Genomic DNA, 21,465 nt, shown 5'->3' on the forward strand with positions numbered 1-21,465 from the left:
CTTTGTGACTTGTACTTTTGTTTTTGGGAAGGTGCACAAAGAGCTATGCTGTAAAGCAAGCATTAGGCAATCCTCAGTTTTGGCTTTGCACAAGACTCCAACCCTGTTATCCCAGGTTCAAGTCCTCTGCAAAGTCTTACCTTCTGTGTAGACCGTTCCTTTTCATACAGATAACCTAAAAGGGTTTTGATTAGCCGAAGTCTCTTGTCACAGACTAGATTAGCTAAAGCCAGTGTAGCTGTCTGATTCCCTCTCATGCCATCTGAATAAAAAATTTGTTGAAAGGTTATTATGAGCGTTTTGTTTTTTTGTTTTTCTTTTTCAGTGTCAGTGAAAACGTGTGGCCTAACCCAGCTCTGCACTCTGCACTATTACAGCCTCCATGATTTTCCAAGTAGCAGTAGTGACAGATCTATTGCTTTGGGTTGCTTTTAAATTGTATTGTATGTATAGCAAAGTGACTGTGTTCAGTTTTTTGGACAGTTAAGCATGATTGATATTATAATAACAAAAAATACCATCTAAAAGTGCCGCAGTCAGAGCCACAATATAGTGCAGTGGAAAGCAGTGCAGACATGGGAGTTGTAAAAAAATAAAAATAAAAATAAAAAACATGTAGCAGCACAGTTTCTTTTATATAGTTGAGATGCAGGAAAATATGTTTGTTCTAAAAACTGGAGAGTAACATCATGAAGAACAATGCAAACTGTATCATAATTCATCCTACTTTAGTCTCTCTCTTAATTTCATCAGTACAAGTGTATGTACGTAAAGCAGAGCACTGTAGCTTGGGAAAAAAAAGACACACAAGCAAATCAATGCTTAAAAAAAAATACAAAAAACACTGCACAATAAAGAAAAGCACTGCAGTTAACAGAGATCCAAAACTCAAACGTTTCCAGAAATATTACTATCATCATATAGAAGTGTTACTCTCATTTAAGTGTTACAAATAAATTTATTATAGCAGCTATATGATATGCAAAATATCGTTAAACCTGGACACTTTACTGAAATCCAAAAAGGTGTTTGTGCATTTAGGCCAAACTTCAATGTCATTGTAGGTAAGATATTTAAGATATTCCATAAAAATAAATACATTATCAATATAGAGTAATATGTCTGGACAGTGGCTTCATTAAACGTCAAGGTTTTGTATCAAGTTTTTCAGATCTTGGATCTTAAAGAATTGCAATGGAGCTTTTATATGTATTTAATGAGTCCGTTTCTGCAGTAGGTGAAATCTTTGCTCAGCATTTGAGCAAAGCTTTCAGATCATCCTCTCCGGGGCATCAACACGCTGACATCACTGGTCTTTGGAGAGATTTAGACTTTGATTTCTCCTTATCAGTTTTTTTCAGCAGGTCTCGCTTTGCTTCAGGATCATTTCGATGCTGAAACATCCACTTCCTTACTTATTTTACTCAGTTAATTGTGGCTTACTTCTTCATTTTTTGCATCCAAATAGATTTTGTATACTTCTTGACTCCATCATCAATAAATGCATGCACCTGAAAGTATTTGTAAATTATTGTACTCTGGTTACTTTCAGGGCCGTAGTTACTGATGTAGGGATATTTTTTTCCAGGTGCTTTGTTGTGAAGCCCTTTTGGTGTTTGAGAAATGTTCATTATTATATGATTAACCTCATGACTTCACACTTGATGATGGTTTATATGTGATGAGTTAATAATATGGGGCTATAAAAAGTCACAGCTCTGCACATAATGACTGCTGCTGCTTTGGCCTTTGTTGGAGAACCTTGACAGCGCCACCGAAGTGGTGAAACCCTATTAACTCTGACCAAAGTATTGTTATTTAAACAGTAAATGCTTCTCCAGGCCTCTCTATGTGTTCAAAAGGCAAAAGATAAGAAATATATATATTAGCATTTGTTTCCAGACTATTTTTTGTAAGAGAGAATATTGAGGAAAAAGCTGCTGATTTGCTGTTTGATCTGCATTCCCAGCCTTACCCTGACCACGAGCTGTGGGCAGTGACCAAAAGAATGACATCATGAGTACAAACAACTGATGAAAAGAAGCCAGTTGAGGTGGTTTGGGGATCTGACGAGGATGCCTTCAGGAATCCTTTTAGGTGAGGCGTTTCATATCAAACTGGGAAGAGATCCCCGGATACACTCAGAACATGCTGCAGAGATTACATTTGTCAGCTGGCTCAGGAACACTTCAGTGTCTCTGTTTAGACCGCTACAACCAAAATATGCACCCAGATCAATGACAAAAATGGATGGATGGTACTACTTCTTGGTTGATCCATGTGATATGTCAGAACTACACTAATGAATATGTGAAATCCATGGAGTCAGATAAAACACACCAATTATTTAAACTACAGGAATGCCTTAAAGACCTGGATGACTTTTATTTTCTGTTTCTAAATTGAGATGAAACTGAGGTTATTGTACTCGGCTTTAAAAATCTTATAAATATGTTGTGTAACTAGATGCTTACTCTGGTACTCTGTTAGCTTGGCCTGCAGTAACACTGTGAACACTGTGAGGAATCTTGGGAGTCTGTTGTTGACCAGGATGTGCTTTTCAATGCGCATACTAAACAAATATGTCAGACTGGTTTTTTCCATTTGCGCAACATCTCCAAAATTAGAAACCTCAGAGTGATGCTAAAACACTAGTTCGTGCCTTTATTACTGCTATGTTAGACAACTGTGAGTCTGTGGAACCAGTTCCCAGGCTGGACAGAAGCTGTCTCTACCTTTAAGAACAAGCTTAAGACTTTCCTCTTTGACAAAGCATATAGTTGACACTGAACTGGAAACCTTTGCTATATTATAACTTATTTTGACCTACCCCACATGGTAATTTGACCCTTAAAAGTATACAATGAATACTCTCTTTAAAGTTCTTCAAGTGAGTTATGAGAAAAATGGATCAAACATCCAGGGCACCAATACTTATTTCTCTTACTTTAACGTTACAACGTTACAATGTTAATCTTACATTACATTTGTGAAGCTTCTTCCTACTGAAGCTATGATATATCATGATAATAATGTAGCTTGTTATGGAAGAGTTATAGAAAAAAACCCCCGCAGTGAATTGTGAATAAAATAGATCTTGAAATATGAAAATATCATGTAGGCAGCTCCCGTACTTAAAGCATTCTGACGACTCATAAATGCTCAAACAATAACATGAATTTTGATTCACCCCTTTGTACTCTGAAGGTTTTAACACCGAAAATATTAATAATATTAAGGCTATATTTTGTACAGCTTCTTAAAACACACCTAAGCTATTGTATATATTTAAAAAATTGGTTGACTTTATGTGGAATAATTGAGTTTGATTAATATTAAAAATTCATACAACAAAAATGCGTGGGATTAAAGTTTAATCATTTTGATGTTTTTGTTTAGGTCTGGAAACTTGAATGAAGTTTATGCATCTAGCTTTTAGACATCATCAAATTTTTATACTTGGGAGTTTACTTTATCAGCTACTAAATACAACAGACAAAGGGAAATAGACATGAACACACTGTGTGCACACATACATATACAACAGCTGTGGCAGGCTAGTCTAAACATAATGAGCAAGCAATGAGTTTGCTAGGGTGGGGGGTGGGTAAGGACATGACGGGGGCAAAGTCACTGATTGGATCTCCAAATATAATTTCCCATTAAAGCTCATATCTGCCAAGCCCAGAGGCTGCTTCATTAAAGAAATTTAATGATTCCATTCGTTAACTTTGAAGTGATTTTCTGACATTTGCACTTCTACTCAACCCACTCGTTTTGATTTTAAAGTTGATTAGCATATGCAACAAGTAGGCTTTGAAGTGCCGTAAATACACAGAGGAGTGCTGGGCCATTTAATTACGAGTGGACCGGTCTGGCATAAATGAGTCTGTTTCTCACCTTAAAACCTCTTGGGCAAAACGGAGCATTGAGAGTTTTTAAAAAAGGTATAAAAATAGGGTGGATTTTAATGTCAGAGTGGCTTTTATTATAAATCTCACCTTTGTGCCTTTACAGGTATCATACAATCATGCATTTTGGGAGGGGATCATGCTCTCCTAGAACAGTAGAAAATGAAATATGCCCACCTTATAAACCCCTTAAAGAAGCTTTCATTGATTATTTGCCAACCTCTCAGGACAGTCTTTGTACAAACACACCTGAACTTTAATTGATGAATACAAGCCATGAAAGTATAGTTATGAGCTGAGCAGTTTCCATGAAGATTATAGGCTTTATCTAAAAGATGGATCTGTCTAAATACTGAATCCATTGGATAAATGCCTTTAAGCTGGATTCTTTTAATCTCCCGCAGAGAGGGACTCCTCACGGCTCCTTGGACCTGTGACCTCAGTAAATGCTTTTCTGACCAATTTATGGGCTCTGTTGATGCTTTGAAGTCACACTAAATACAAGATGATGTTTATTTTGTAAATTATGGTCATTATTATCCACTAAGATGGATAAACAAAGGTATAATCATCAGTTATTGACATATGATTAACAAAGCATTAGCCTTGGTTCCACAGTTTCAGTCAGATCTGCCCTGTGTTCGAGGCATCTGGTTTTAAAGAGCTAAAAACAGAGAGTGATGTCATGGTGGCTACAGTCATCATTTATATACAGTCTACGGTTTCTGGGCACTGCATTTTCAAACTTCTACATTAGCATTTTGGCTGCTGAGATACATTTTTAAAGCCAGAATTCGCCATATTTAGACGAGAGGGTCAAGCGTTAGGTCATCAATTGGAGGTGCAACACATAAAAGCACAAATCTCCTAATTACTTCTAAGTAACCGACTAATTAAGTACTAATATTTCAATCACCAAAACTGGAGCACTGACTTCTTCGGCTTGCTGTGCTACACAGGAAGCCATGTCATAAAATTGCATTAAAATTGCATTAAAATGCTCCAAAAAGGAACCAAAAGCGCAAACACAGTACAAAGGTCCCATTCAGTGGCTGCTGTTACTCGAGGTGAGGCCCGTGGCAGGGACACGTGTCAATTAAAACAACCTCGTCAGTTTCCAAATGAGAAATTGCTTTTTTCACTATCCTGTAAATGTGCTCTTAACCTGGCTCAATTTCAGGTTGCTGCTTGATTCATAAAGAAAATTGAAGACAGTTACGTCCTTTAATCTTGAAATGATGTTAATTGAGGGATCACTGAAACTCAGCTGGGATTTTGTAGGAGCATTGAACTCAGTGACTTCCTGTCGGTTGCCCACAGCTGGCCACGTGTAAAAATTTCCCGAAGGATCACCCAGCAGCAGAAACAATAAGACCTTTAAATTGAGAGTGATGTGCTCATTTACGCATGTGGCACAGCAGCGTTAACTTAATTAAAGGAGTCAGTCAGGATGCAACAGAAAATAATGTTGTTCTGCAAATCCGATCTATACAGTGGACCTGCTGGTAATAAAGCCTCTGAATGAATCTTGACCTCTGAACATTTTTAATAATGTATAAATCATAACGCATAAAATTCATTTATACTGCTTTAATTGTGATGTAGAACACAGGATTGTGGAAGTAAACTTTTTAGCAGCTTGGATAAATCTGAGCCTCTTCCTGACCAGGTCTATGTTCATTTTCTTGGCAGGTACTCACTGAGCACGTTGCAATTAGGTTTTAAACCAAATATCCAATCAGCGATCACACGGCAGGAAGTCTGTGTATTTAGGCGTGTAGACACGGTGACCTGCTGAAATTCAAACTGAGCATCAGAAAGGAGAAGAAAAGTGATTTAAGTGACTTTGAATATGGCACGCTCGTTGGTGCCAAATGGTCTGGTGTGTATGAATATTCACAAACTGCTGATCTGCTTGGATTTTCCCAAAGAACCGTCTCAGGGGTTTACGCAAAACAGTCCAAAAAAGAGAAAATGTCTACTGAGTGGCTTCAAGCTGAGGCTGAGAAGAAGCTGAGGCTGAGAGGGTCAGAATTTGGCATAAACAACATGAAAGCATGAATGCATGCTGCCTCGTATCAACTGATGGGGGATTCATGCTAAGTACCATAAGGGCAGTACCGTCAATTCCTCCTATACATTTGTCCACTTGTTTTTTTAAATAGTTCAGAGAATAATTATCATCTCAATATAAGGACTAATTATCCATCCATCCATCCCCTTCTGCTCATCCTTATCAGTGTTGTGGGAGGGCATATAAAACTCTGGGACATTACCACATGGTAGTTAACACATAATGCACCAGCACCAGCATAAATGCCAGCAATGACGTTGGCTGCTTATGTACGTTAAGTCGTAGGCTCTGCAAAGATTCCCTTTAGAAGTCTAAATATGGCGTCAGGCTGGTGGTGTTGTGGGGGATATTTTTTTAGCACATGTTGGGCTCCTTAGCACCAACTGAGCATTTAAATATCAAAGCCTACCTGAGTACTGTTGCTGACCATGCCCACTGTACTAAGCCTCAACAGTCAGCAGATCTCAATCCAAAAGAGCACCTATGGGATGCGACAGAAAGGGGAGGTTGGTTCGTGGATGTGCAGCCGACAACTCTGCAGCCACTGTGTGATGCTGTCACATCAACACAGCTAAAATCTCTGAGGAATGTTTTGAGCACATTGCTGTTATCTGTGCCATGAAGAATTAGGACAGTTTTCTCAGAGCCTGGTTCTGCCCGAGGCTTCTTCCTGTCAAATGGAAGTTTTTCTTTCCCACTGTCACCAATTGCTTGCTCATAGCCCATTTGATTTGGGCTTTCTCTGTATTATTGTAGGATATTTACCATAATAATATAAAGCGCCTTGAGGTGACTACTGTAGTGATTTGGCACTATATAAATCGAAAGGCAAAAAGCGATCCAACCCGGTACCAGCAAAATGTACTTAATAAAGTGGCTGGTGAATGTATACCTGAGCAGTTTCTTTCTATTCAGGAAGTTCTGACTTGTTACACAAAACTGCTCTACACCCATGCCAGCAGCTCTGTGAGGCAAATACTACATATACTACATACAAATACTAATAAACCAATATTTAAGAGGTGTAATATTAAGCATCAGGATAGTTTTTCATCACAAATCAGGCAGCCTTTTGTTGATTTTTTTATTTATTTGTTTTTTATAGAGATGGGAGCTCCGTGTGCATTTAAACATTGTTTATGATATATTTCCCCTTTTCCTCCATGGGTCATATTTGCTTGTTTGTATTACTGAAAAAATAATATTGGTAATAGGGTGCTGATATTCATAAAAAGAAAAAGTAGCTGTGATCAAATCAAAATTCACACAGTCATCATTTTAAAAATACGCTGCTCCCATCTGATCAGCTCGATCCACTGGGACTAACACATGCAGACCCTTTACAGCAGACAGACTTCCATAATGAATAAAGCGAGAGATTGACAGCTCCGAGCTCGCGCAAGACCCCATTTTAAGTGGTTGCCATGCCAGCTTCACAGCAGTCAGTGACTCCATGTTACACCACAAGCTCTTAGAGCGACTCTATGAATAATTCACCACCTTTAAGAGCGAAGGAGAGTCCTTGCTAGCAGCATTTTGGGGAATTTATTTCAAACATTCAAAAAGCTGTCACTTTGACAACAGCCGCGACTAACAGATTCCCACCGACGTTTGAAGACGACGGCGGTCCCCGGCGAGGCTGTTTTAATAAAGAGAGCAGAAAGCAGGTCAAACCTCCCACAATCCTCTCCGCTGCATCTTGTCCTCGTTTGTGATTCCAATTGAGTGTCGTTAACGATGATACAACTAATCACTTATGAACAGAAAGATCACAGAGGCGACGTGCAGGAGCCGTCGTTTTGGGGATCAACTACCCCACGTAGGCAAGGAAAAGAAGCATTTCAGTCACACATCAATCAGAGAGCGCTCGCATGTTTGAATAAAGTGTTTCAGTTCAAGTGAATCAAGTGCACTTGCCTACATGATTCATTTACATCTACAGCAGCAGCAGCAGCAGCAGCTCTGAGGAGTAAGTGGGTGATAACCTGTTGCATCAGTGGAACATACTTGTTGCTTTTTCGGTGGAAAAGCAATCAGTGTAGCCTATTTTATTCATTTCTGTCTGTTATTAAGGGTAAAAGAGCAGGGATAAATGGAGGATCTACAAATAAGCAGACACACATGAAAAAGACTTTTTAATGTAATATACTCTGATTTATAACCTTTCTGCTTCATTATTGATTCTTAAAAGGTGCAGCAATGCAGCTATTTTTCATGCTCACAGGGATTATTCAGTTTAATGTATTGCATTCTAATATATTTAGATTTAACAGCTATTCACTGACATATTTTAAAGCAATCAAGCCAAAATTTTCAGTAGTTACAGAAACAAGTGTGAATATTTGCTGGTTTTCTTTAAACTGAATAGCTTTAGGTTTTTCACACTGGGGTGTAACCAATAATCATTTTGTTGAAGCTCTTAAATTAATTATAATGCATTTTTTCTTTTCTGCCTTTTAATTTTTTTTCCCCCTCATTCTCATTAGATCCATTGTGGGGTAAAAGAGAAGCCATGCATAAGGCAGGACTTCATTTTACGCATCAGAAAGGAAACAAAGAAAAGAAATAAATAGATAACCAACAGATCCAAAAGCACCCAAATGCAGATACAAGTCATTCACAAAACTCTGCAATATTCACAACATACTCAGCACCAAGACATCTGCCCGTTACTGCTGGATTCTGACCTGATCTGAATAATCTAAGCTGCATGGGTAATCTCCCAATTGAAGACCTTGCCTAAATGTTCTATAATTTATGCAGAGGCTGTCATTCATCACATTGGTACCTCACCATAAATAAGAAAATGAGGTGTAATCAGAAACTTGTTTTAATGTCACTACCCACTCTGATTTAAAAGCATCCTTATTGTATTGATTCCTTAATGAACTAAACATAAGAGGATAACTTGATCCTGCTGGTATCCAATAATCCACACCACAAACCATGTCTGGACATTTTTATTCACCTTAAGTAGTTTCTTCAGAAATTTACCATGAAAAACTTCGATAAACGAGATATCGTCACACCTCTGACTCATATACTGGTAAGCAACTGCAGCAGGGCTTCAACAGATAATCCCGAGTCTCTAGCTTTAGTTATCCCACTGTAAAAGGCATTTTTTTAGCCTGCTTTACTCATTTTCGACAAGCTTGCTACCGCTAAATGTTACATCGAGATAACCTAATCTTCCACTACTCGTATAACTGTATTTTCTCACAAGGCAAGTAAATTTAAATGCCTTAACAATATTTTGCTAGTGAGTAATCAAACATAAACACCACTGCAAAAGAAGGCGCCCCGTCTCCGTTGCCCTCCGGTGACAAACCGCCACAACCCAGGTATTTTGTCACTGCCAGACTTCTGTGCAAGTGATGATAAATTATGCAAATTAACTGGCATTGCCTCCCTGGTGTAAAAACACATCTAAAGTAGGTTACAAACCGTCTGCACTGAAATATTTCTGCAGCAGTAGCTGCGCGGGTCAGAATCAAGAGTAAACATGGATTTAGTGTGCAGGCTATCGGGCCTGAGTGTTTGTGTAAGTGCTTGCGTGATAAATAAGAAATGCAGGGAGTTCAACATGGGAGCAATCTGACTGCTGACATTTTCCACTTCTAATATAGAAACACCAACAAGTAATAAAGAGGACACGAGGAAAACCTGTTCTTAAAAGGCGACTGCATAATAAGACTGATGCAAAGATGTTTCTTTTATGGATTATATGTTTACCAAAATCATTAAATCACCACATGGAAGCTGAAGTACACATTGATTTTGCACACTCACACTTTAGAGCAGCTTCTGCTATAAAATGAACATCTACCACAAAACTGATACGTATCATTTACCGTTATTTATTTAGTAGCTTCCTAGAATGGTAATTTTTCTTCCATTTTCAGCCCAACTACAGTTATTTAACATAGTGTTTAGTGTGTTAGAGTGTAAGCATGAAGCACCAGACCAAATCATCTGCGTGGTATGCGCAGACTTTTATGTTTTTATCACACGCTGTTACCAGTCAGCACTGCTGGAGCCGCTCTGCGTGTTTCCTCGTGTTTGATATGAACTGTGATTTCTTTCACATTTGTAGTCGCGCTGGAGGAGATACAAAAAAAAAGAAAGAAAAAAAAAAGAAAGAGTGAAACGCAGAACAAAAATAAGCACACACGGACACACGTAAACAGCGACGGCGTGAGTCGTTAGTACCGAGCGACCAGTGGACCATTTTTCCCCTGACAGGAGGCTACAGGCCAAAAGCATTAACCAATTCAAAAGCTGTCCTTCATGACCGGACCACCGTGGACTGTAATTGGTCCATTTCCTTCACAAGGCCCTCAAAGCGAGCGCACACACACACACACACACACCACACACATGGGCACGATCAATAAACAATTTGCTAAGACAGAGGGCCCGCCTGTTACCTCGCAAGAAGGAAAGCAGGAGAGTCACATAAATTTACATGAAACGAGGCCAGCCGCCTCCTCCCCGTCATGACCGGAGATTTCAGACAGATTCCAGTTCACATGAAGCGCTGTGTGGTAAAACAGATGGATCTGGCTGCAAAAAGGAGTTTCATATTCAGACTCACACACGCTGAGACAATTTCACACCACAAAAATTATGGAAGCAACCCTCCCCCCTCCATCTGGTGAAAGCATGGCTTGCGTGCATGTGTGTGTATGTGTGTGTTAACTAACAGCTAGAGCTGAGCTTTGCACCTTTTTTATCCAAGATAATTAAAGACAGAGTGAAAGAAAGAAAAAGAGCGAGCTTCTGGAGTCTGTACTCCTCTGATGTTTGCTCACATACTCCCTCTCTCTCCTCCCTGTATGTGACGCTGCCTGCCCACCCACTCTTAAAGAGAGAGAGAGAGACAGAAAGAGTAGAAGAGACAGAGAGAGAGAGAGAGAGAGACAGCGAGAGGAGGGACACGGAGCAGAACAGAGAGCGAGTCTGTTTTCAGCTCCCAGTTCACTGTCGCTCCTCTGCCAGGCAGCACTCACCCATCCACCATCACACGCTCTCAGACACATTTGCTCTCACTATACAGACAGCTGACAACACCTTCTCATTTCCTCTGCTGCCGCACCGACCCACAAAGTCAGATCCAAAGGAGAGGGGGGAAGAGAAAGAAAAAAAAAACTGACTCGATTGGTACCGAGCACACACAGACACACACGCGCACAGCTGAGCAGACACACCAGCTCCGAGGCTGGGTCGAGGCTGGAGAGGGCGTCTGGAGAATGGAATGGGACCTCAGCAGGATGGAAAGTGAACTGAGGCACATCAACCCGGACCTGCTGCAGCCCAGCAAGAGCTTCAAGAAGCCCTCCTCGGGCACCATCACCCTCAACGTAGGGGGGTTCCTGTACACGGCCCACCGGACCACCCTTGCCAAACAACAGGGCTCGTTTCTCGAGGAGGTGGCCAACGGTAAGAAGGCGGTCCAGCACACCGACTCCATGGGCAACCCCTTCATCGACAGAGATGGTCCGGTTTTTCGCCATGTGCTCAACTACCTCCGAACAGGAGAGCTCCAGCTGCCCGATGACTTCCGGGAGGCGGGGCTCCTGCGACGAGAGGCCGATTTTTACCGCCTGACTGAACTGGTGGAGGCTGTGGTCGAGTGGGAAACTCAGAGGGCGGCACTGCGGGAACCCGCCTTCCTGGAGGTGACGGATAGCCACGAGAGGTCGCAGGGCCTCAAGGTGTACTGCAGTGACCCCGCCTTCATCGATAAGGTCAAAGGGCGGCTGGTGCAGATCTCCAAGAGCCGCTTGGATGGCTTTCCGGAAGAATTTGTGGTGTCATCCAACGTGATACAGTTCCGACACTTCATCAAGTCGGAGCCTGGCTCGCGGCTCGTTCTGAAGGAGGACAGCACATTCCTGTGCACACTTGACTGTCTGAAACTAGAGACAGTGATGCTAGCACTGAGATCGGGCTTCAAGCTTGTCACCTGCCTTGACAGCAGCAAAGGCTCTGTGGTGGTGGCCGAGGCCCTGCATTTTGTCAAGTAGGATGAAGATGATGAAGGGGGCGGGGAGGGGGAAGATAGAGGGAGAAAGGAAAGAGCCTGTTTCTATATCCACCCTGTGAGGTACTGGTTTGAAAGTGTTGTAAGATGTGCCGAGCTGTAATGTGTCATTGATAGAAGAACTGGTGGGTAGGTCTGTCGTACAGGGCAGGTTTTAAATGTTTACTGCACAATAGTGGCTTACACACACACGGGATACGTTTTTGGGTGATTGTTCTGAGCAGAATGGTATTTTAGCATCACCGTTTGCACTGCTTTGTATTTATAGAACTCAAAATGACCCACATCATCTTGACATTTATAGCATCTTTAACTGCATCTGGTTAGGTATCATGCAAAAGTTTAAGTGACGCGAAAGTCGACGGCGAGTCCTTTCACACAGAAGACGAGCGCGTCGAATTAAGGTTTTAAAAACTGCTTGTGTTGCGTGATGTGCCATTCAGCTTTTACTACAGCCTGTGTGTGCACACGTGTGTGTATGTGTGCTGGCGTGCGTGTGTGTCCACTGCTAAACCCACCCCTGTGTGCTGTGTTTAGTTGGTTTAATAGCTTGTGCTCAGTTTATTAGCCTCTCCGGAGCCTGAAGGGACAGCCACAGCTCATTCGGATCGATTTGGATGGACAAAGCGAACTTCACAACCAAATGTTTGAGTTTTGAGTGCAAAGAACTGTGATTATTGTAAGGGCTTTGAATCTAGCATGATGCATGTGCACTAAATAAACTGTGTGTTTGTTAGTGCTGTGAGCCTCTGTGAAGCCAGTGACACAAAAAATAAAATGCCTATTACTTTTCAATGTGAGTATTTTACAAATAAAAGTGAGACTAAAACTCTTGGGTCAGAGTGTTTTGACGTTTAATGTCGCTGCTTTTGTGTGACAAACCTCACAAAAACTGCTTCCGTTAATGAGGAAACTTATTTTATACTATCAGGCAGCAAGTCTTAGTATTAGATTATTTTTCTTTCATACAATAGCTTAAAAGCTACACTTATAACCATTTAGTCCTGACCCTGCTGAACTTACAGTCTGTACAGAGTGAGACTGTTACCCACTGAGTCAGACAGGAGCATTATTAATGTTACGTATCCAAATGGGAGTTATACACAGACTTGGCTCTTGCTTACAGCCAGTACTTTTCCATGCTATAAATGATGCACTTCTGCAGTTCTCCAAACATGTGAAACACTGTTTTCCACATCTGGAAAATTAAAAGGAGAAGGGAGTCTTTTCCACGGTTTTACATGCCGGCCAGTGGAAACCTGTAGAAATTACCAGGTTTGTGATATTATTTCCTCTGATGCTGTTCCACGATGTATTGTTCAGATCACGCAGCGCTGCAAAGTAGCTAAACATCATTAACTGCAAAAAAACCCCAAGACATGGAAGCAAAAATGTTAGATAGAGGCACAGCAGTCAAAGATCTCAGAAATATAATGTACAGGAAATTCCTAAAGGAGCTTCCAGGGGGTGAAAAGGGTTTCAAAACGTATTTTATGGCAAAGTGTGGAAACTGTTAAAGCAGTTATTAATGCAGTTTCACATCACTGAAATTATAATTAACAAAACGATAATAAATTGTCAGAAAAGTAAAGGTGCAAGACTTGCTTCTAGAAGGACTTTGATTCAATCTGAAACAAAGCTCTATAGTTTCATTTGCCTTCTTGCAATATGCCACATAAAACTATCAGAGGGGCTACAGATACAGTTAGCGGTTAGTACAGAATTTGAATGCTCTGTATTTTTGGCCGCAAAACCACGCTTTCTTAAATATTTTTAAAAAAAATATCTAAATGAACAAACCTCTCTCGCTTATACAGATACATTAAAAAAATAAATAGAAAATAACAGCAATAGGCAACAGGTCCACTCTAAGGAGAGCACCTGACATCAATATAAAAGTCACTACTTCTCATAACGCTGCAGAGTATGCAGATGTGCTGCTGCGTAATCAGAAAGATTTCTACAAGTTAAATAAAGAGAAAGATTGCCGTGGAGCTCTGGTACAAATCTCTGACTGCACGTCAACAGTGATACAGTGAGGCTCACTGTGTGTCCTCGCCAGCGTGTCTGCAAAAAGGGTCCTAATTCAGCCCACCGACATCTGCAAAGTGTAAAAAATTGCAGTGAAGTCTTTAACTAGTGTAATATTTCCGTAAAGTAACCTGCCAGCTGTACGACAGTTGATTGAATCATAAAGTTGCAAAATATTAAAATAGCTGGAAAAAACTACGTGTGATAGTTTTGTGCCTTTCCACTAATCTACATGTAAATACAGACTGTATGAATGTGGAGAAACTGGGATACAGTGTTGAAAAAGCCAAAAAAAAAACCCAAACAAACACTTTCCTATGGCTCAGGTGAAAATTTTTAAAGCGCGTTTAAAAAAAATCAGTGCTTTTACAAGCAAAAATCAAACTATAGGCTCAACAAATGTTGCCAATAAACTAAAAGACGCTGTTTTAAATTGATGTTCTGCTTTAACTAATGTGGCTCATATTCTCAAATAAAGTATTTTAATCATTCCTATCATATTTTCTACAGCATTTCTTTTTTATTTTCACAGGAATCCTGCAAGATTACCTCTCTAATATGAGTTCAGTGTAAGTAGCTATGTTTAAAGCAAAGTCTCCCATTATTATGCAACAGCGTCTGTCACACAGTCTAATCAAAACATGCCCTGCTCTCACCCTCACACCGCCTGCTACAGTAACTGACAGCCCAAGTCGTGCTGCCTCCACAGTGCACCAGCTTCCCCTGCCGCAGCCTCGAGGGAGCCCCTTCAAACCCGTCCAGCTCTAGTGGAGATATTTGGCATTTTAAAACTGGGTCATACTCTGGGATGAATCCTGCCCTCCTCCCCCAAGGAGAATCTCTTTTTATCCCTTTTATCACTGTACCCTGATTTGTGTCATGCATCTAAGCAGCTAGTAACAGGTAACAAGTAATCATTACCTGCAAAGTCCAACTTTGCAATATTGTACTGGTCAAAAGTGCTAACCGTAGGTGTGCTTATTTTAATAGCAGGTGGATTAGTAAAATGATCTAATCAGCCTCCTGGGAGATGATGCAGAAATTTCATAAGTTCGTGACTGCAGGAATGGAAAACACATTTCACTCTGTGAGACCACTGTAATGCAAATCAATGACTAAACATGGAAGACGCTGCTTTGATTTCATCAGGTGAAACATTCCTGGCTCAAACATAATATACATCAGGAAAATCAATGGCACTGATATTACACAGGTACAGAGCTAAGTGATGGAAAACTTCTTTAATTTGAATGCACTGAGAAGTAGAATTATATGCCCCTGAGGCAAATAACTAGACAGTAAATCATCAAATATCTACTCCTACACTTTCACAAAGGATGGAAAAGAACTAAATCAATACAACAAACGAAGAGATATGCAAATGAGTTTCTCCTATGAGTCTATTTCCTTTCTAAACCGCTTAAATCAAGTTCCTCGTGATGAATACAAACTTAGCTTCAGATCTAAAAGTAGAGGCTGTGTTTACACGGAGCCTAATATTCTGATCATAAACTGTTTAAAATCTAAAACTGGATTCAAATATTTAAACACATAAATCAGGTTAACCAAGCTTGGTTCAATGGTGGTGATCTTCATGTTCACTCCCTCTGTTCTGATGTAAAATGCATGACGATATTTGCCCCGTGTGTCCATCTCTTTCCAAACAAATGGCAGCTTCCAACAGATAGTTACAGTCAAGTTTAACATCCATCTAAATGTTGCAGCAGAAATCGCCGCTGATAAGACCAGGCAATGTTTTTCTGATCTTCTGTTGTCCATCTTTGGTAACGAGAGTTTCCTGTTCTTGGGCGACAGGAGTGGCATCGGATGTTCCGCTGCTGTAATCCATCTGCTTCAAGGTTCAACATGTTCAGAGATGATCTTCTTCATACTATTGTTGTAACAAGTGGTTGTTTGAGTTGCTGCTGCTTTCTGATCAGCTTCAAGCACTCTGGTCATTCTTTTCTTACCTCTGGCATCAACAAGGCATTTTCACCCAGAGAATTGGCGCACACTTATGTTTTCTCTTTTTTGGACCAATCTCTGTAAACCCTGGAGATGACTGTGTGGGAAAATCCCAGCAGATCTGCAGTTTCTGAAACACTCACAACAGCCCAACTGGCACCAACAATGATGCCAAAGTCACTTAACTCCTCTTTATCCCCATTCTGATGTTCAATTCGAGGAGGTCGTCCTGACCGCGCCTACATACCTAAATGCAATGAGTTGCTGCCATGTGATTGGCTGTTAAAATATTTGTGTTAAAAAGCAGTTAATCAGATGAACCTAATAAAGCGACTTGGACGTTTGTCATTTGTAGTTAAGTGTTTGTCTTTGCTTTAAACTTCAACTAACACTCAAACTAATAAAAAAAAAAACCCTGAAAAGCTAAACTGATATAAGCAACTGAAGTCCAGAAACTAAATGAAAGTAAGTTGAAATAAAAAGACAACATCAAAAGGAAATAAAAAACTAATGAAAAACCCGACGACACTAACTGAACAAATCCTCTGTGCATAGTTTGCTCTTAATGCCAACTTTTAGATGAATTAGAGAAACAATAACGAGAAACAGTTGAGACAAGATTGAGTAACACTGATGAGGAGAAATATATAACATGTATTTAAAACATTCACTGTAGTGCAGTCATTTCAATCATAATGAAAAAAAAATGCATGGTAGCAACTATAGCTACAGTACTTTCTCTTTAAAATTGAAATTTAAACACATACCCCGAAAGCAGGGGTCTCAAACTCGTGGCCTGGGGGCCACTTGCAGCCCGCGTCACCCCTACCTGTGTATTGACAGGAAGAAATGTAATGAAATTTGGCCCTTGAAGTTACCGTTTTTGTTAGGGAGGATTTGCTTGTTGTAGAGTGCAATGTTAAAATAAGTTCTTTAAAAAGCAAAACATTATTTAATATGAAGGCGATATGAGCAGAGAGTACAAACATGTTGAAGGATTGGCTGTGTTAGTTCAGTGAGAGAAAAGCAGTCAAAAAGTAATGTGTACACTTATGTCGCCATTTTCATTTTGTTAAATACAAACAAAATTATAGCAGAAGCGCTGCCACGTGTCTGGAATATTTTCAGAAAGATTTGTGGGTGTTTTCTTGTTTGTTTGAGTTTTATTTATACTACTTGAACACTAAAGTGGCCCTCACATGAGATGATTGTGCCAGCAGTGGCCCACAGGTCATTTAAGTTTGAGACCCCTGCAGTAAAGAAATAACTAAATACCAAATAAAGATTTAGAGAGTGAATTTCATACTATTTAACACACATGTCCTCCCACATGCAGGTTCATTGAACGAGAAAGGGGAAAGAGACATTATTGAGTGTTTGCCTGTGATGGCTGCAGCGTTTAAACAAACGTGCTGGTACTGGGCGACATTTCCGGCACCGAAGCAAACACACACACACACACACACACACACACGCACAAAGCCTGGCGTACATTCAAACAATGCTAAGAGGGATGCGTCAAGATCCATTTATGGAAACTTGTGGGAGTGGAAATGTTTAAATTCAATTGTCCCAAATGGTGACAGGCATTCATCTCCTCTTCTTGTTAGGTGTGGAAAATCCTCCACGAAGCAAGTTACATTGCCTCTCGCTGCCTCTGCTGGATCTGTTCGTTACTGAGCATGCCCATATGGAGAGCAACAATCAGCCACCTTCTGACGACTAGCAGCTCTTGTTTTACTTCTAACTGCGCTCCCCCCGGCATGGCAGCCGAAACCATCTGCTCCAGCAGGGGGATGTCGTCAAACCGACAACCCAGGCGCCACCACCTTCCTCCCCCGACTCATGACTCACACGCCCACGTCAACCTCTGACATCAGGCGAACCTAATCCACAGCCCACGCCTCGCAGACAAACACAGACGACAAATACACAAACACACATGGTAGGAAAGTAAAGCGCGAACACCTTGAAGAGGAGATTCGCCCAGTGAAGCTGTGATGCTCACATGTCACTCACGCTTTACTGTCAACAACATCAAACTCAAGGCAGGTTTTAATTGCACATCACCTTCATGCATTTTTTATGAGCGTGACTGCTTCACTTATTAGTTGCGGGGGTCAAAGAGATCCACGCCTCATCAAAAGCTGGGAAAAGGGCGACGAGAGCGGTGGCAGGGGCAGGTGGCGATGAGGAGAGAGGCGGTAAAAGCAGAGAGGGAAAACTCAAATATCAACAGTCTTATCTCAGTCTTTTCACCTGTTGCCAGGCAAACTCAACTCCCTCTGTCGCTCCAACACACCCCTCCTTATCATGACGGCTCAGTCGTGTGGTGCCGCTCAGCCAGAAAATGACTAACATACCTCAGATTTTTTTTTTTATCTTTCAATCGCAGAAAGAGAAGCAAAAGCAAAGAAGGAGGAGGAGGAGGTGGTGGTGGAGGAAGGATGAAATGAGGAAGGATGAAATGAAGAAGGAGAGGGGGAGGGGAGGTCAGGCCCCTACTGCTTTCAGACTCAGCGCAGACAGCAGTAATATCAAAAAGAGATATCCAAGTATGAACGTGTAGAATCTGTGGATTCTTTGGTACTGGAAGCCTTGTGGGCTTCTGTTTGCAGCACAGGGTTTTTATTTCCCACTTTACAGCCTGTATCATAGAGAAAGCACTGAGTCACGGTTAACACTGTTCACACAGGGCAAAGAGTGGTTTGTAATTAGTGGACAGATACCAGCTGAACAGGTCAAATGTGTTAACTTCTAACATTTCCAATGGTACTTTATTCCTTTCTCACCCGCTATATGTGTAAAAGCCCCTAATGCAACAGTAGGCCATTTGTTAGTTCTAGCTTTTTTTGTATGTGTGTGTATGTATATATATATATATATATATATATATATATATATATATATATATATATATATATATATATATATATAGAGAGAGAGAGAGAGAGAGAGAGAGAGAGAGAGAGAGAGAGAATATGGACAGCTGGGACATCAAGCTTTTAATAGACTTGATGAAACCTTGGAAGCGTTGGCTAAAATTAATCTAAGAACCAGTTAAAGATCATTGTCTGATTATTATTTAGCTTTTTATTAACCTTTTAAAAATATATCTGGATCCAAGTCCGATTTTAAACAGCAGCAGCAGCAGACAGCTCACATATGAGGTTGCCGCTTATCGTCTACAACTATTTCTACTTGAGGCACTCATGACTCACTGCTGTTGCCTCCTAAACGAGAGGCGCATCTTCTCAGGAAAGACAAGCCTTCACTGCAGGATTAGGAACAGAAGTCAAAACAGGAAACAAACAGATTGCAACGTTTCTTCCCCCTTTGAGGTTTTCTTGTCTGATCTTTGCAGACTGTTGCTGAAATCCTGGGCTCCTTACACTCATGCACTGACGTATTTTAGAAATGACAACAGAAACAGGACATGCTCACTCAAAGCAGAGCCCAGCAATGCTGCACATGTCTCTGGAGGAAGTTTGGGTTTTTTTTTTATGTGGTGTTTTTATTTGTTTTATCAGTTTTATAGTTTCTGTGCTTTTGAAGTTGTTAAAGCTGTAAAAAGTGGGCAGAGCTCATATTAAACCCTATGGATTAAGAATAGGATGTCATTCAAGTTCATATGCACATAAAGGCAGATGAGGGAATACTTCTAGCATTGTAGTGCACATTCTAAATGGAAAGGTTGAGAGTTTTGTGTCACTTGGCATGGAATGCCATGGAAGATGTGCGTGTTGTCCCATGGAGCAGTGATGGAAACAGGGAAGGTGATCTGCACTAGATCAACATTACAGCTGAGTTTAAACCTCTGCTGAAATCCTGTGAATACCATCTTCTCCTCATCACCCAAATACGGGACCTGGTGTCGGGATAATTAACTGCGGGTTGCATCTTTTCTGCGCAGGAGGTCGGCACCGCTGAGACTGGAGGCCACAAAGAGACACACGTCTCTGCTGCCGGCTGCTACTGGATGTATTTCTGCAGCTCCATAAAAAGACTATTTTTTAATGATCCCTTTATGAATTTTCTCTTTGCTTAACCTTTGGATTTTATTTAGTTAGTTTTATTTAGTCATTCTTATTTGTGGTTTAGTATTTCTGTGTTTTATGGTTTCAGGAAACGTTAAAAGTGACTCCATGGTTACCATCGCTCTTTTTGCTCCTAAGCTGCTGGCTGTAATACTGTTTCTACCTTTTTATTCTCCTGTTAAATTCTCCGTATACACACAGACACACTCATTCATACACGAGACACTACTTGTGATGTCACTTTCACCCCGTGTCACTCTACAAAGAAACAACATGCATAAACAGTCTTAACAGACTGACATCCCACCTGATGAAGACCCTGGAGCGGTTGGTCCTGGCTCAGCTTCGGCGCCTAATAAGCTCATCACTGGACCCACTTCAGTTTGCCTACCAGCCTGGCATTGGAGCGGATGATGCCGTCATTCACCTCCTACATCGTTCCCTCGCTCACCTGGAGACCGCTGGAAGCACTGTGAGAATCATGTTCTTTGATTTCTCCAGTGCCTTCAACACCATTCTTCCCTCGGTTCTAAAGGACAAGCTGGTGAACTCTGGAGTGGACCATCACCTCACTACCTGGATCCTGGACTACCTCACCGACCGACCACAGTATGTGAGGACTCAGGGCTGTGTGTCGGACAGGGTCGTCTGCAGTACGGGGGCCCCACAGGGAACGGTTCTGGCTCCGTTCCTCTTCACCATCTACACTGCAGACTTCTCCCACAATTCCACCCAGTGCTTCCTGCAGAAGTTCTCTGATGACTCTGCAATAGTCGGCCTCATCACTGATGGGGACGACAAGGAGTACAGAGGTCTGACCCAAGACTTTGTGGACTGGTGCCAGCTGAACTACCTCCAGATCAACGCCAGTAAAACCAAGGAACTGGTGGTAGACTTCCGCAGGCACAAGCATTCTCCACTGCAACCACTGAACATCCAAGGTATGGACATTGAGGCTGTGGACAGCTACAGGTACCTTGGTGTTCATCTGAACAATAGACTGGACTGGACTCATAACTCAGACGCCCTCTACAGGAAAGGGCAGAGCAGGCTGTACCTGCTGCGGAGACTCAGGTCGTTTGGAGTGGAGGGCCCACTCCTGAAGAAATTCTATGACTCTGTTGTGGCTTCTGCTATCTTTTATGGCGTGGTCTGCTGGGGCGGCAGCATCTCTGCTGGGGACAGGAAGAGACTGAACAGGGTGATCCGAAGGGCCAGCTCTGTTCTAGGATGCCCTCTGGACCCAGTGGAGGTGGTGAGTGACAGGAGAACGGCGGCTAAGCTGTCATCCCTGTTGGACAACATCTCCCACCCCATGCAGCAGACTGTGACAGCACTGAGCAGCTCCTTCAGTGGGAGACTGCGGCACCCACGGTGTGGGACGGAGAGATTTCGCAGGTCTTT

General features: G+C 41.4%; 2 protein-coding genes across 2 annotated transcripts in view; one reads left to right on the forward strand and one right to left on the reverse strand.

The window, feature by feature from the left end:
• LOC146691054 (general transcription factor IIF subunit 2-like) overlaps window positions 1–21,465 on the reverse strand; it is a 64,944-nt gene that overhangs the window by 18,062 nt on the left and 25,417 nt on the right. The gene's annotated exons all lie outside the window — the stretch shown is intronic.
• On the forward strand, window positions 10,898–12,860 carry kctd4 (potassium channel tetramerization domain containing 4). The gene has a single exon (XM_085434358.1). It carries the CDS (start codon window positions 11,235–11,237, stop codon window positions 12,009–12,011), a length of 777 nt encoding a protein of 258 aa, XP_085290484.1. The 5' UTR covers window positions 10,898–11,234; the 3' UTR covers window positions 12,012–12,860.

Source organism: Copadichromis virginalis, linkage group LG16 (assembly GCF_057382275.1).
Source record: "Copadichromis virginalis isolate Kocher_CV1m ecotype Utaka linkage group LG16, C_Virginalis_male_GT1.1, whole genome shotgun sequence".
In the NCBI taxonomy this organism is placed as follows: domain Eukaryota; kingdom Metazoa; phylum Chordata; class Actinopteri; order Cichliformes; family Cichlidae; genus Copadichromis; species Copadichromis virginalis.